General features: G+C 43.1%; 1 protein-coding gene across 1 annotated transcript in view; it reads left to right on the top strand.

Moving 5' to 3' along the window:
- Positions 1 to 9,766, top strand: part of SLU7 (SLU7 homolog, splicing factor) — a 30,168-nt gene extending 20,402 nt beyond the window's left edge. The window contains exons 12-16 of the mRNA XM_015415839.1: positions 3,855 to 4,016; positions 4,995 to 5,099; positions 5,221 to 5,295; positions 6,303 to 6,416; positions 8,768 to 9,766. Coding sequence (XP_015271325.1) covers positions 3,855 to 4,016; positions 4,995 to 5,099; positions 5,221 to 5,295; positions 6,303 to 6,416; positions 8,768 to 8,947 — 636 coding nt within the window. The 3' untranslated portion in view covers positions 8,948 to 9,766. The remainder of the gene's footprint in view (positions 1 to 3,854; positions 4,017 to 4,994; positions 5,100 to 5,220; positions 5,296 to 6,302; positions 6,417 to 8,767) is intronic.
- Positions 9,767 to 13,215: the final 3,449 nt, after the last annotated feature.

Below are 13,215 nucleotides of genomic sequence, written 5' to 3'. Positions count from 1 at the left end.
CAGGAACTGCCATTTAGACACTTTCGGGGGAATTGCTTTATCCTTTTTTAATCATTTTAGCGTTGTGACTGTAAAACAAATACACTAGAGATTGCTATCAAAATAATGTTATTTCAGCTGTATGTTTGAAAGGAAATTGGGTCTGGCTTTTGGAAGAATTAACTTCACTAAAAAAATTCCTAACAGATCTGATGGTTACAGCATGAGAAAAAACTCATTATAAGGTATCGGAGCAATTTTTTTTTATGCTCAAGCTAACCAGCCAGACCGATTTTAGGAGTAGGTGTTGTTGTTGTTGTTCAGTCCCACAGTCGAGTCCGACTCTTTGTGACCCCATGGACCAGCTCCCGCCAGGCCCTCCTGTCTTCCGCCATCCTTTGAAGTTTGCTCAGTTTCATGTTCGTTGCATTTATGACACTGTCTAACCATCTCATCCTTTGCCGTCCCCATCTTCTTTGACCTTCAATCTTTCCCAGCATCAGGGTCTTCTCCAGTGAGTGCTCCCTTCTCATTTGGTGGCCAAAGTATTTGAGCTTCAGTTTCATTATCTGGCCTTCCAGGGAACAGTCAGGGTTGATTTCTTTTAGGATTGACTGATTTGATCTTTTTGCAGTCCAAGGGACTCTCAAGAGTCTTCTCCAGCACCATAGTTCAAAAGAATCTATTCTTCGGCGCTCGGCCTTCCTTATAGTCCAACTCTCACAGCCATACATGACTACTGGGAATACCATTGCTTTGACCATGCGGACTTTTGTTGGCAGGGTGATGTCTCTACTTTTTATCATGCTGTTTAGGTTCGCCATCGCTTTCCTCCCAAGGAGCAGGCGTCTTTTAATTTCATGGCTGCTGTCACAGTCTGCGGTGATCTGGGATCCCAGGAACGTGAAGTCTGTCACTACTTCCACAGCTTCCCCTTCTATTTGCCAAGGAGTGATGGGGCCGGATGCCATGATCTTAGTTTTTTTGATGTTGAGCTTCAAGCCCACTTTTGCGCTCTCCTCTTTTACCCTGAGCAAGAGGCTCTTTAGGTCCTCTTCACTTTCTGCCATTAGAGTGGTAGCGTCTGCATATCTGAGGTTGTTGATCTTTTCCCCAGCAATCTTAATTCCCGCTTGTGATTCATCCAGGCCAGCATTTCGCATGATGTACTCTGCATATATATTAAATAAGCAAGGTGACAATATACATCCTTGTCGTACTCCTTTTCCTATGCTGAACCAATCAGTTGTTCCATATCCGGTTCTAACTGTCGCTTCTTGGCCCTTATACAGGTTTCTCAAGAGACATGTGAGGTGGTCTGGTACTCCCATCTCTTTAAGGCCCTGCCATAGTTTGTTGTGATCCACACAGTCAAAAGCTTTAGCATAGTCAATGAAGCAGAAGTAGATATTTTTCTGGTACTCTCTTGCTTTCTCCATAATCCAGCGAATGTTGGCAATTTGATCTCTAGTTCCTCTACCTCTTCGAAACCCAGCTTGTACTTCTGGTAGTTCTCTATCCACGTACTGTTGAAGCCTAGCTTGTAGGATCTTGAGCATGACCTTGCTAGCGTGTGATATGAGTGCAATTGTGCGATAGTTTGAACATTCCTTGGCATTGCCCTTCTTTGGGATTGGAATGTATACTGACCTTTTCCAATCCTGTGGCCACTGTTGCGTTTTCCAAATTTGCTGGCAAATGGAGTGCAGAACTTTAACAGCATCCTCTTCTAAGACTTTGAATAGCTCAGCTGGGATACCATCACCTCCACTAGCTTTGTTGTTAGTAATGCTTTCTAAGGCCCATTTAACTTCACATTCCAGGATGTCTGGCTCGAGGTCAGTGATTATACCGTCGTGGTTGTCAAGGACATCGAGGTCTTTCTTGTATAGTTCTTCTGTGTATTCTTGCCATCTTTTCCTAATCTCTTCTGCTTCTGTTAGGTCCCTACCGTTTTTGTCCTTTATCATGGCCAGCTTTGCATGGAACGCTCCCTTGATTTCTCCAACTTTCTTGAAGAGATCTCTAGTCCTTCCCATTCTATTGTTTTCTTCTATTACTTTGCACTGTTCATTCAGGAAGGCCTCCTTATCTCTCCTTGCTGTTCTCTGGAAATCTGCGTTCAGTTGGGTAAATCTTTCCTTTTCGCCTTTGCCTTTCGCTTTCCTTCTTTCCTCTGCTATTTGTAAAGCCTCATCAGAAAGCCACTTTGCTTTCTTACATTTCTTTTTCTTTGGGATGGTGGTGATTGCTGCCTCCTGTACGATGTCACGAACCTCTGTCCATAGTTCTTCAGGCACTCTATCTATCAAATCCAGACCCTTGAATCTATTCTTCACCTCTACTGTATATTCATCAGGGATGCGATCTAGGTCAAACCTGAATGGCCTCGTGGTTTTCCCAATTTTCTTCAGTTTAAGTCTGAATTTTGCAATGAGTAGCTCATGATCTGAACCACAGTCAGCTCCAGGTCTTGTTTTTACTGACTGGATAGAGCTTCTCCATCTTTGACTGCAAATTATATAGTCAATCTGATTTCGGTGTTGCCCATCTGGTGATGTCCATGTGTAGAGTCGCCTCTTAGGTTGTTGGAAAAGGGTGTTCGCTATGACCAGTGTGTTCTCTTGACAAAACTCTGTTAACCTTTGCCCTGCTTCATTTTGCTTTCCAAGGCCAAACTTGTCTGTTATTCCAGTTACCTTTTGACTTCCTACTTTAGCATTCCAGTCCCCTATGATGATGAGGACATCATTTTTTGGTGTTAGTTCTAGGAGGTGTTGTAGGTCTTCATAGAACCGGTCCACTTCAGCCTCTTCTGCATCAGTGGTTGGGGCATACACTTGAATTACTGTGATGTTGAATGGTTTGCCTTGGAATCGGACAGAAATCATTCTGTCATTTTTGAGATTGTATCCCAGTACTGCCTTTTGCACTCTCTTGTTGACTATAAAGGCCACACCATTTTTTCTACGAGATTCCTGGCCACAGTAGTAGATATAATGGTCTTCTGAGTTAAATTCGCCCATTCCTGTCCACTTTAGTTCACTGATTCCTAGGATATCGATGTTCAGTCTTGCCATCTCATTTTTGACCACGTCAAGCTTACCTTGATTCATAGATCTTACATTCCAGGTTCCTATGCAGTATTGTTCTTTGCAGCATCGGACTTTCCTTTCACCATCAGACACATCCACAACTGAGCGTCCTTTCGGCTTTGGCCCAGCCGCTTCACTCTTTCTGGGGTTACTTGTACTTGCCCTCTGCTCTTCCTCAGTAGCATATTGGACACCTTCCGACCTGAGGGGCTCATCTTCCGGCGTCATATCTTTTAGCCTTTTGTTACTGCCCATGGGGTAGGTGAGGATGGTTTAAATTATTAGAGATCAGCCGAGGGAGAAGACGCAGTAGTGAGGCACTTGTCTGTCTTGCCAGGGCTCGGTTCATGGAATTCTCTAATATATTCCATGGGGTAGGTGAGGATGGTTTAAATTATTAGAGATCAGCCGAGGGAGAAGACGCAGTAGTGAGGCACTTGTCTGTCTTGCCAGGGGTCGGTTCATGGAATTCTCTAATATATTCTTAATTTTACATTTTAATTGTTTTGCTTTTTTATATAAACTGTTCTGAAAACATGGGGGAAAATGTATACAATACTGTTAATAGGTGGCTGCTTTCTCAAGTCAATAGAAGTGTGAGAATCCTACCAGTGTTCATGGGCATGTGAAGTGTGTTCTCTTAAAAGGAGTACAAACATAAGGAACTGTAAATATGGATATCATGGTGGCTGTATGGGAAATAGTTCTGGTTGAATGAAAATATATCATTCAAAATGATCCCTCTCTGAAGGTTTTCAAGATTTTTTTTCTCCCTTGTAGTATGGAGGGGAAGAACATCTGGATACCCCACCAACTGAATTACTGCTTGCTCAAACAGAAGATTATGTGGAATATTCTAGACATGGAACAGTTATTAAAGGCCAAGAAAAAGCTGTTGCTCGCTCTAAATATGAGGAAGATGTTATGCTCAACAATCACACAGTAAGCACCTGGACCAAGCAACATTGATATATAAAATCAGCTTTGCTGGATTGGATCATCGGTCCACCTGGTTCCATATCCTTTTTCACTCAGTGGCCAACCGGATAGCACCAAGCCTATGTGCCATCTCTTCTCATATGCCAGTTGCAGTCCTTAAATTGTCACCTGCCAGTTGTCCCCCCCCATTTAGAGTAGCCCACCTGACATCAACTAGAGCCTGTGCCTTTTTCATCATAGCTCCCACTGACAGAACAGGCTGCCTGAGAAGGTGAAGGGGATGTGACTTTTTTCCATTTGTAAGCTGCCTTGAGCCATAGGAAAAGGGGAGGTATAAGTATTTTAGCTAAATGCAAGGCATTATCCCAAGTGCTCCCCCTGTTGCTCTCCCCTCCCCAGCACTAGTGTCCAGAGGTGTGTATTGGCTCTGAATTAAATTGGCTTCATTAAATCATAATGACCCATTCTCCAGAAATTTGTCTAATCCCCTTTTAAAGGCATCTAAGATGGGTGGCCATCGCATCCTGTGGCAGTGAGTTGTACAAGGGAATTGTGCATTTTGTGAAGAAGTACTTCTTTTTTGTCTTCCTGGATCTAATGCCCATCACCTGGGTGTGTCCGGCCCACCCCCCAAGTTCCACTATTATGGGAAAAGAAGAACAAGTTCTCTCTATCTGCCCCTCTACATCAAGCACAATTCATCATGTCCCTTATTACGTTGTTTGATCCCAGACCCTTTAACCTTTCTTCATAATTCTGGTTTCCCCTTTCCAGCTGTATGATACGCCTTTTAAGGTACGTTATCAAGAACTGTACATGGTACTGTAAATGCAGCCACACCATAGATAGGTAGGAGTTTTGTGTTTTCAAGGAAAGCGATGCTTCCACACTCTTCTGTGTCTGCTGTTCTCTCCTGAATGAGCTCTATGCAGTAATAAGTCTTTTTGACAAGCAAATTATTGTATCTTTTTCTCCCCTCAGTGTATTTGGGGTTCTTATTGGAAGGACGGCAAATGGGGATATAAGTGCTGCTATTCACTTGTCAAGTATTCATACTGCACAGGAGATGCTGGAAAAGAAATTGCTGTAAGAATTGCCATTTTCTTTACTATGACCATTGACAACTACAGCTTTACATTTTTTAAACTAGCCAACTACTTGTCCCTTTTAGAAATCTGATTCTTTCACCCCTTCCTTTCACACGTAGAATGCTGATGAAGAATTGCCTGCTGGAGAATCAAATGAGGAAGAGTATGGGACTGTTCCCAAAACTCTTGTAGAGGTAGGTTGCCCTTTCTCCTGTCTGCTTTTGGTTGCAAAACAGCCTATTGGTATATCATGGGAAGGGGGAACAAGAGAAAGTCAAGGATTCTATAGCATGTGCTGCTTAACTTTGGGATCATTTAAAAATTGAAGATAAGAATGCACAACTCAAGTATTAGATGTTTGTAATTTTTGTATCTTCATTCCCCAGTATGGGTTGGATCCAGTGGTAGGCTTCTGGTAACTGAAGGGGAGAATTTTTGCTGTTTCCTCCCTCCTGTTACAAATCTCTGACTCTCCCCTTGTGCTGTTTCGGGGGGGGGTCCCTCTGAAATCCCTAGGAGCAGCATTTTGGGAAGCATTTTGAGCTGCAGTGGGATGGGAAAAGCAATAGAGTGCTCTTCTGCTGAAGGCAGTCACTTCCATTAGCAAAAATTACTGTTGATTCCTTCCCTGTAAGTGCATTTATTCCATTTCTTCATGACACAGCCCATGTTCTTCTTCTTCATAATACATTCTCATTGTGCTTGTTCTGTGATTTCCTCTTCCAAACCTAACCCAAGTACAGCTGTGGGCACTCTGGAGTTTTTAGCTATCATGAGATTTCCATTCAGTGCAATTATAGGAGTACCCCTTCAAATCCATACCAGTGTTCCCTCTAAGCTGAGTTACTGTGAGCTAGCTCACAGTTTTTTAGCTTCTGGCTGACACATTTTTCTCTTAGCTCAGAAAGAATGGCTCCAGAGCAAACTAATTTATGCAGCAGCCAAATAACTCACTCACAAATTTAATGCCAGTAGCTCACAAAGTAGAATTTTTGCTCACAAGACTCCACAGCTTAAAGGGAGCATTGATCCATATCGGTATCATGGGTGTGCATCCTACTCCTGTCATGGCAGCAGACAAAATCTAAACTTGTGTAGGGTGTGCATGATGGCTCCCATGTATGCAGAGGGCCAGTTGATTGGGGTACATTATCTTTTTCAGGACCCATTTAAAGCTGTTACCCTTTCCTGTCTTCTACAGATACATCAAGAAAAGCAGAGAGAAGAAAAAAAGAAAAAGAAGAAAAAGCATAAGAAGAGTACTAGTTCTGATAGTGAGGGAGAAGAGAGGAAGAAACAGGAAAAACTGAAAAAGGTATGCTTGATCTAAGAATTGTTTTTCTCCTACACGCAAATGATTCACAAACTGTGGAGCAGGAATCCTTCACTGGAGGGGGGGGGGCAAACAGGGAGGACACAAAGTTCCAGGGAAATATATGGTTCAAAGACAGGTAGTATCTTCCTGTCCAACCAGCCAAGGTCTATGTAGACTCAGTGTCCCTGTAGCTGACCCTTATTGATCCACATCAGATTTGGAGGGCAGGCTGTTCCTTTACTGCCTTGTCATCCCAGTCTGCTTTGGAAAGTTTAGAAAGAACTACTACTTTGTTCCCTTGTTGTGTGATTTTAGAAGAGGGTTAGGGATCTCTTGCTCTACTCTTCTAATGCCACTGCAGAGTGGCTTCTCCATTCTACAGAGCCTTGCACATAACAGCAGGCTATATGCACGTGAGTGACTGCAAAGAGGAGGAAGGTTATTGGCACTGGGTATTGCTGATTCTATTACAAAAAAGTCCATGGGGAAAAAACCCCACAGTCATAAATGCCCACATGGAAGTAAGCCCACATGGGAAAAATCCCATACATATAAAAGCCCACACGGAAAGAAGCCCACATGGAAAATACCATGTAAAGCACCATAGATTTATAATGGTGGATAACCATTCATCATTTATGAGAATGAACAGGTATTACCTATATTTTATACTAGGAAAAAGGCCCATTGTGGAAATAAATACAACGGCCTCTAGAAAGAGGCTCTGGGCGGGTGCCCCGGCCTTGGACACTCAGTGTCAATTTGCTGTGCCGACCTCAGCAGGGTATAATGACACTGAGTCCACCATTTTCTCCAGAGGAACTAATCTCTGCTACCTAAAGAGCAGTTGTAATTTTGAGTGGTCTCCAGCCCTCACCTGGAGATTGGCAACGATGGGTCCCCAGAAGGGAATGGTCAGTTTGGAGGATGGAGTCTATGGCTTTGTACCTATCCGAGGTCCCACGCCTCCTGAAACCTCACCCTCTCCAGGCTCCATCCCTCACATCTCCAGGAATTTCCCACCCAAAGTTGGCAACCCTTTCTCCTTCCCAGCCAACTATCAACCTACCTTTATTTCCCCCTCACTCTTCAGCTTTCCACCCACACACACCTGCAGCCTCTCCCGTGCTCTGAAGCCCCGACGGCTACGTCACATATGGGGGCCACTACAGCAGCATATAAGGATACAGAGCCCTCCATTTTCTCCAGGGGAACTGATCTCTGGAAAGCAGTTGTAATTCTGAGGGATCTCCAGCCCTCACCTGGAGGTTGGACACATTTTACCTCAGAACAGCAAAACTGTTTAGAATGTTAGAGGCAAAAGCCAACCAAGTCGCATATGCAAACGACCTCTGTGTTCCGAGGCAGAGGCCAATGCAAACGACCTCTGTGTTCTGACTGGCTATGGGGGGGGGGGGCAGCAAAATGTTTAGAAAGTTGGAGGCAGGACTCAGACAAAGCAGCCAGTGGATAGGGAGACCCTCTGAATGACAGATCAGAGAGTGAACTGATTTTGGAGTGTGTGGAATGTTCTAGAGAAGTGCCACCACCGTTCGGCTTTTATTTATAAGGGAGATTGTTGTTTTAGGATTAAAATATGTCATATTCACATGCAAGTATAAGTTTTGTATAGTAATGAAGTAATTCACTAATAACATAGCAAAAAATTTTATTTGATTATACTTGATAAAATCACAACACAAATTGTTGCATGTGAATATGACATGTTTTAATCCTTAAACATCAATATAAATAGGTAATACCTGTTCATTCTCATAAATGGAGATGAATGGTTATCCACCATTATAAACATCTATGGCGCTTTACATGGTATTTTTCCATGTGGGCGTTAATATGTATGGGCTTTTTTCCGTGTGGGCTTTTTTCCTGTGAGCATTTATGACCGTGGGTTTTTTTCCTGTGGGCTTTTTTCCGGTCATCAGTTTTGCTGGTCCCAGAAGATAACATAAGCTTAGCAGAGAGTCCCAGAATTCAGAAACATTTGAGGAACACTGCCATAATCCAAAGCTTCTCTTGTGTAATGGACAGGGACAGCGTGAGAACATATTTTCTCAGTGATTTTTTTTATTATTTTTTTGTGTGTGTTTCACTCACAAGGCTTGGTGTAGAGACAAGAGGCCGGCACGACATCCCTTGGGCAAAATCCACCTCAGAGGGAGCCATTAGTTCCCTGCTGACCATAACCCTTTCTCTGTTTTCAGTCTCCTTTCTTTACTGAGAAGTGAACAAGACTCACTGTCTGTATTAGCTGTTCCCACCTGCTCACTGGCTTCTGTATCATAGTTCTGGGCTCAGCTGTAAGGTTTTTATGGCTTGGGGTTTCATTTCAGGCACTAAACGCAGAAGAAGCCCGTCTCCTCCATGTGAAAGAGATCATGCAATTAGATGAGAGAAAGAGGCCATATAACAGCATGTACGAAAGCCGGGAGCCAACAGAAGAGGAAATGGAGGCTTATCAAATGAAGCGTCAGCGGCCAGATGATCCCATGGCCTCTTTCTTGGGGCAGTAGTATTTGTGAAAAGAACTCACAAGCCCACAGGACTTGAGGGATGTGTTATACTTGGTGACCAAGTGGATAAACCTCTGCCAGTTTTCTGCTCTGTGTATATAAAGCAATGTTGAGCTGAAAGAAAGACTTTACTGCAGGTGTTTCAGCTGAAGATGCCCCGGTTCAGATCCAGCCAGCCACCAGCAAAAGATGTTGGCAGATGTGGATATTCTTGGCATTCTACTCCCCTGAGCATTTCTTTTCTAGAAAAATTATTCCTGAAGTCGCAGGACCCACACGGACTAACAGCATGCACAGGTTAGGGAGCTGCAGTGAGGAGGGGAAGAAATAGGAGGAGGATTGCAACTGTTCTCCAGCACAGGTCCTGTACAGTTATATTTTTCCAGTGGCTGGAAGGGACTGAAAATTGGTGCCACAGAAGAGAAGAAAGCCACTGGCAGCATATTCCAGAGGGTCAGCAGGTATTACTTGTGTAAACAAGTGCAGGGTTCTGATTTAAGAAAATGTCTTAATTCAAACTGTTAAAAACAGCAAGAGATTTGTAACTTTGATATGACAAGTACACAACTGTGTAGTAATCTGTGTCCTGTCATTTATACAAAAGCCTTGAAGTTATTGAATACAGAGAAATGTTCTGAAGAGCCAGTCAAACACTAGGATTCTGGGGTTTTTTCCCCCTTCTGGTTCTAAGAAACAGTGGTAACTTGGAGCTTGATGCTACCGTCTATGCTCACCATAAATTAAAACTAATCAGAATTTAATTTCGTGTTCTAGCTAGCGCTGCCCAAAGACTTTTCCGTGGTCATGTGGCTGGCATGACTAAGCACAGAGACACACAGAACACTGTTACCTTCCCACCAAAGCAGTACCCAAAGTTTCTAATTTCTTGCTTTCTAACTGCTAGGTTGGCAGGAGCTGGGGCCAGAGACGGGAGCTGACTTTGTCACACGCCACTCGGGTCTTGAACTGCCAAGCTATAGACTTTCCGGTCTGCAACTCAACGTCTTAACCACTGAGCCACCACAGTCCCTACCCTCTCCCAAATCATGTTGCAACACATTCAGGATAATTCAGTCTTTCTCTGCATCTATCCACTGCTGTGCACAAAGCAGCCCATGAGAGGATGTTCCCAAACAATTGATCCCCCCCCCCATTGCCCATATGCAGGCTGTGTGTGTACACTGTCAGAGGGAAGCAAATTCACATACACCCCATGGTCTTCAGTTAAGCTGTGAGATGTGCCGTCTAATATTTTTAAACTGTAGCTGAGCTAGATTCCCAGGACATGTAATAGGGTTGGGTACTGTAGCAATTGTATTCTGGCCTTCCTTTCTCTTCAGATTCTGAGGCTCAGCTATCAGTGCTTTTTTGCCAACTACAGTTTTTCCTTGGGAAACTTCCTGGCTTCTTTGGGGTTTAAAATGGCTACCAAGGCCTTGCATTCTACATATCATCAAAACTGGGATGTATCCTAAAGTACAGCACTGTGGTATGGTGTTTTTTCCTTCTTCTTGGTAGAGCTGCAGATCATTTGCTTTTTGTTTTGGGTTTTCTTGGGCAGCTGCAATAGAATCTTGTGTTACCTTAGCCTCACAGATTTATTGTGGCACAAACTTTCGTTGATGAAGCTCACTTCATAAATCTTGTGAAGAGAGTAGGGGAGAAAGTGTGTGTGTGTGTGTTTGTCCCCAATGGTTAAAAAGTCCAAGCTGTGATCTCTCTGCTCCCTCTCTATAGAAATCAACATGCAGCCCCTCACATGTGGACTGCATGTTCTTTTGCACCGAAGGGCAGTCCACTGGCACTGCTATTGAATGACTAAAGGAAAACTGATTTGCACTTTTTCAGGATTGGTTCCTCATTTTTATAATCCTCTTTTGTCTTAACTGTTTTCTTACAATGCAGTGGGCTTAGGAGGGTGTACCTCTGTTTAGGGCTGTACTGTTTGTATCCCTGTCCAAGATGGGAGTTGACATGGGGGCTTGTTACTTAACACATTCTTTTAAGAATGAAAATGGCAGCAAGCACTGAGCAGTGTAGTCTTGTTTAACAGTAAAAATAGCCTCTTGGAATCGCTCTGTCTATATTATTAAAAAGTTTATTTGGTTACTGAAAGTGCATTTCCAGTGGTGCTATAGCAAATTTTGCTAAAATTGTATGTCAGAATGATGTTATCAACAGCAGTTCAAAAAACATCTTTTTTCATCCATCAAACAAATGCCAGTAGAATGCTCACATCCCCAAAAATGTCCTCCTCTTAAGATGTTATAAATAGACCACAGTCTCTTCTCGTGCACTGTACAACCTATTGGCACATAACATTGTTGGCAAGTGGCAGTTAAAAATATGAGTCCCTGTTTCCATTGTAGGCTGGTTCTTCAAGGGTTGTTGGGTGTTAGATGGGCTTAATCCTTTTTTCAGGTTTTTGTTGTTGTTTTTTAGCTCCTTGTAACACTGTCCTTGAGCTGTTTGACATACAAAGTTTTAGCTGTAAAGTTGCTCTAAATGGAGCAGCCAGAATCTGTTACCCAAACAAATGTAGTCTAAACGTACAGTACTGTTCTACTAATAAAAAATTGTTCATAATCCATTCTCTCTAGGGATGCTGCACAAATAAACAAGGACAGGCAAAGAATGTACAGTATTCCAGTACTAAATACAGCTGGTACTGCACAAGATATGTGTGGGTTCTGGGGCAGAGAAGCTGGAGTTTGAGAGAAGAGGGCAGGTTGACAGAAAGCCAAAAACCTCTGTAAAGCCACTTTGTTTTGACTCCCTCCCTGCTTACTGTGCCTGACCAATACTAAGAGCTCAAATACTAAATACACCTGACGTGTTGGGTCATGGGTGTGTGACCAGACTTGCAGTCAGCTGTACATCAGGAGATCTCACCTTAAACAATGTACATCTGACTGAGTTCAGACATTCACCAGTATTTGAGCCCTCAATTAAGTGGTCTTACATGTATAGTGATGCTTTGAAAGCAGCCTGGCAATGCAAGGTCATTTGAGATAGCATCCAGGGGTGTTACTGTGTGGCAGGTAAGGAGGCAAGAAGCAAACTGAACAGAGTGTATGCGTAAGTTGAGGCTTGTTTAGTACAGCCAGTAGGTTAACTGAGCTTTTAGCATGACATTTTAATGGGCTCAAAAGGGCAAATAAGCCCCTGCTCGTTCATATCTGGGAGCACACAGAATAAGGAAACAGCCATTCAATATGCACATACTTCTCCTTCTTACAAAGAACAGTAATCGGCATCTGGAGGAATAGTACTGCCATCTCTAGGGTTAGTTGGGAAGGTTCACCAGACCCTAACAATACTGGTTATAAAAACAAGATGAAAAAATAAACTTTGACAACTGTTCGGAGAGGCCGGTGTTGGAGAAGGTGGCCCCTCCCAAGTGAGCTGGAAGGGCAGGAAGGGGGTCAGAAAGATATTTAGAAAGAAGCAGTGACTTGGATGAAATACCTTGTTTTGGGATGGTAGATCCATTGCACTGTAGGAGTAGCCTAACAATATCGGTTATAAAAACAAGATGAAAAAAGAAGTGGGTAATCACCAACATGAAACTTTGACAATTGTTCGGAGAGGCCAGTGTTGGAGAAGGTGGCCCCTCCCAAGTGAGCAGAAAGGGCAGGAAGAGGGGGTCAGAGAGGTATTTAGAAAGAAGCAGTGACTTGGATGCAATACCTTGTTTTTGGATGGTAGATCCATTGCACTGTAGGAGTGACTTCGCCCCCAACTATGCTTTACCTATATGTTTGTAAATAAAGCCGCACCATTGGTCTCCGGTGCTTGCTTGCTTTCCCAAACTGCTTCTGGAACTACTCACCATATAACATCTTCCCATGTTCTCTAACCTTCCCACTATAAAAATGCTAGGTCAAAGTCAATGCAGAAGGATATAAATTGTATCGCTTCCCAGATATCAAAGGAACCTGTCTATTCTGGGAATGGAATCCTGACTTTTACAAAAGCATGTATAGACAGATATTTTCATTTCATTTCATTAATTTAATGTATACCCTGCTCTAACCCACACATGGGCTCAGGGTAGCTTACAACATGTACTAAAACTATAAAACAGTAAAAGCAATAAAACAAGTGATGACACAATAAACATCATGAAACTCTATGCCTCATATCAGGTGAATATAGGTCCTCTGGTGCCCAATAATATTTTCTGTCAGCAGGCACTGGGAGAGGGGCCATAAACGGGAGGCCAGAATGGTTGAGCGTCTGCCACCTCAATCAAACGTCTGGCAGAT

The sequence above is a fragment of the Gekko japonicus genome, unplaced genomic scaffold (genome assembly GCF_001447785.1).
Source record: "Gekko japonicus isolate JY-2015 unplaced genomic scaffold, Gekko_japonicus_V1.1 scaffold46, whole genome shotgun sequence".
Taxonomy (NCBI): domain Eukaryota; kingdom Metazoa; phylum Chordata; class Lepidosauria; order Squamata; family Gekkonidae; genus Gekko; species Gekko japonicus.
Note: the sequence above shows the minus strand (reverse complement) of the source record. Positions and strands in the feature narration are given on the sequence as shown.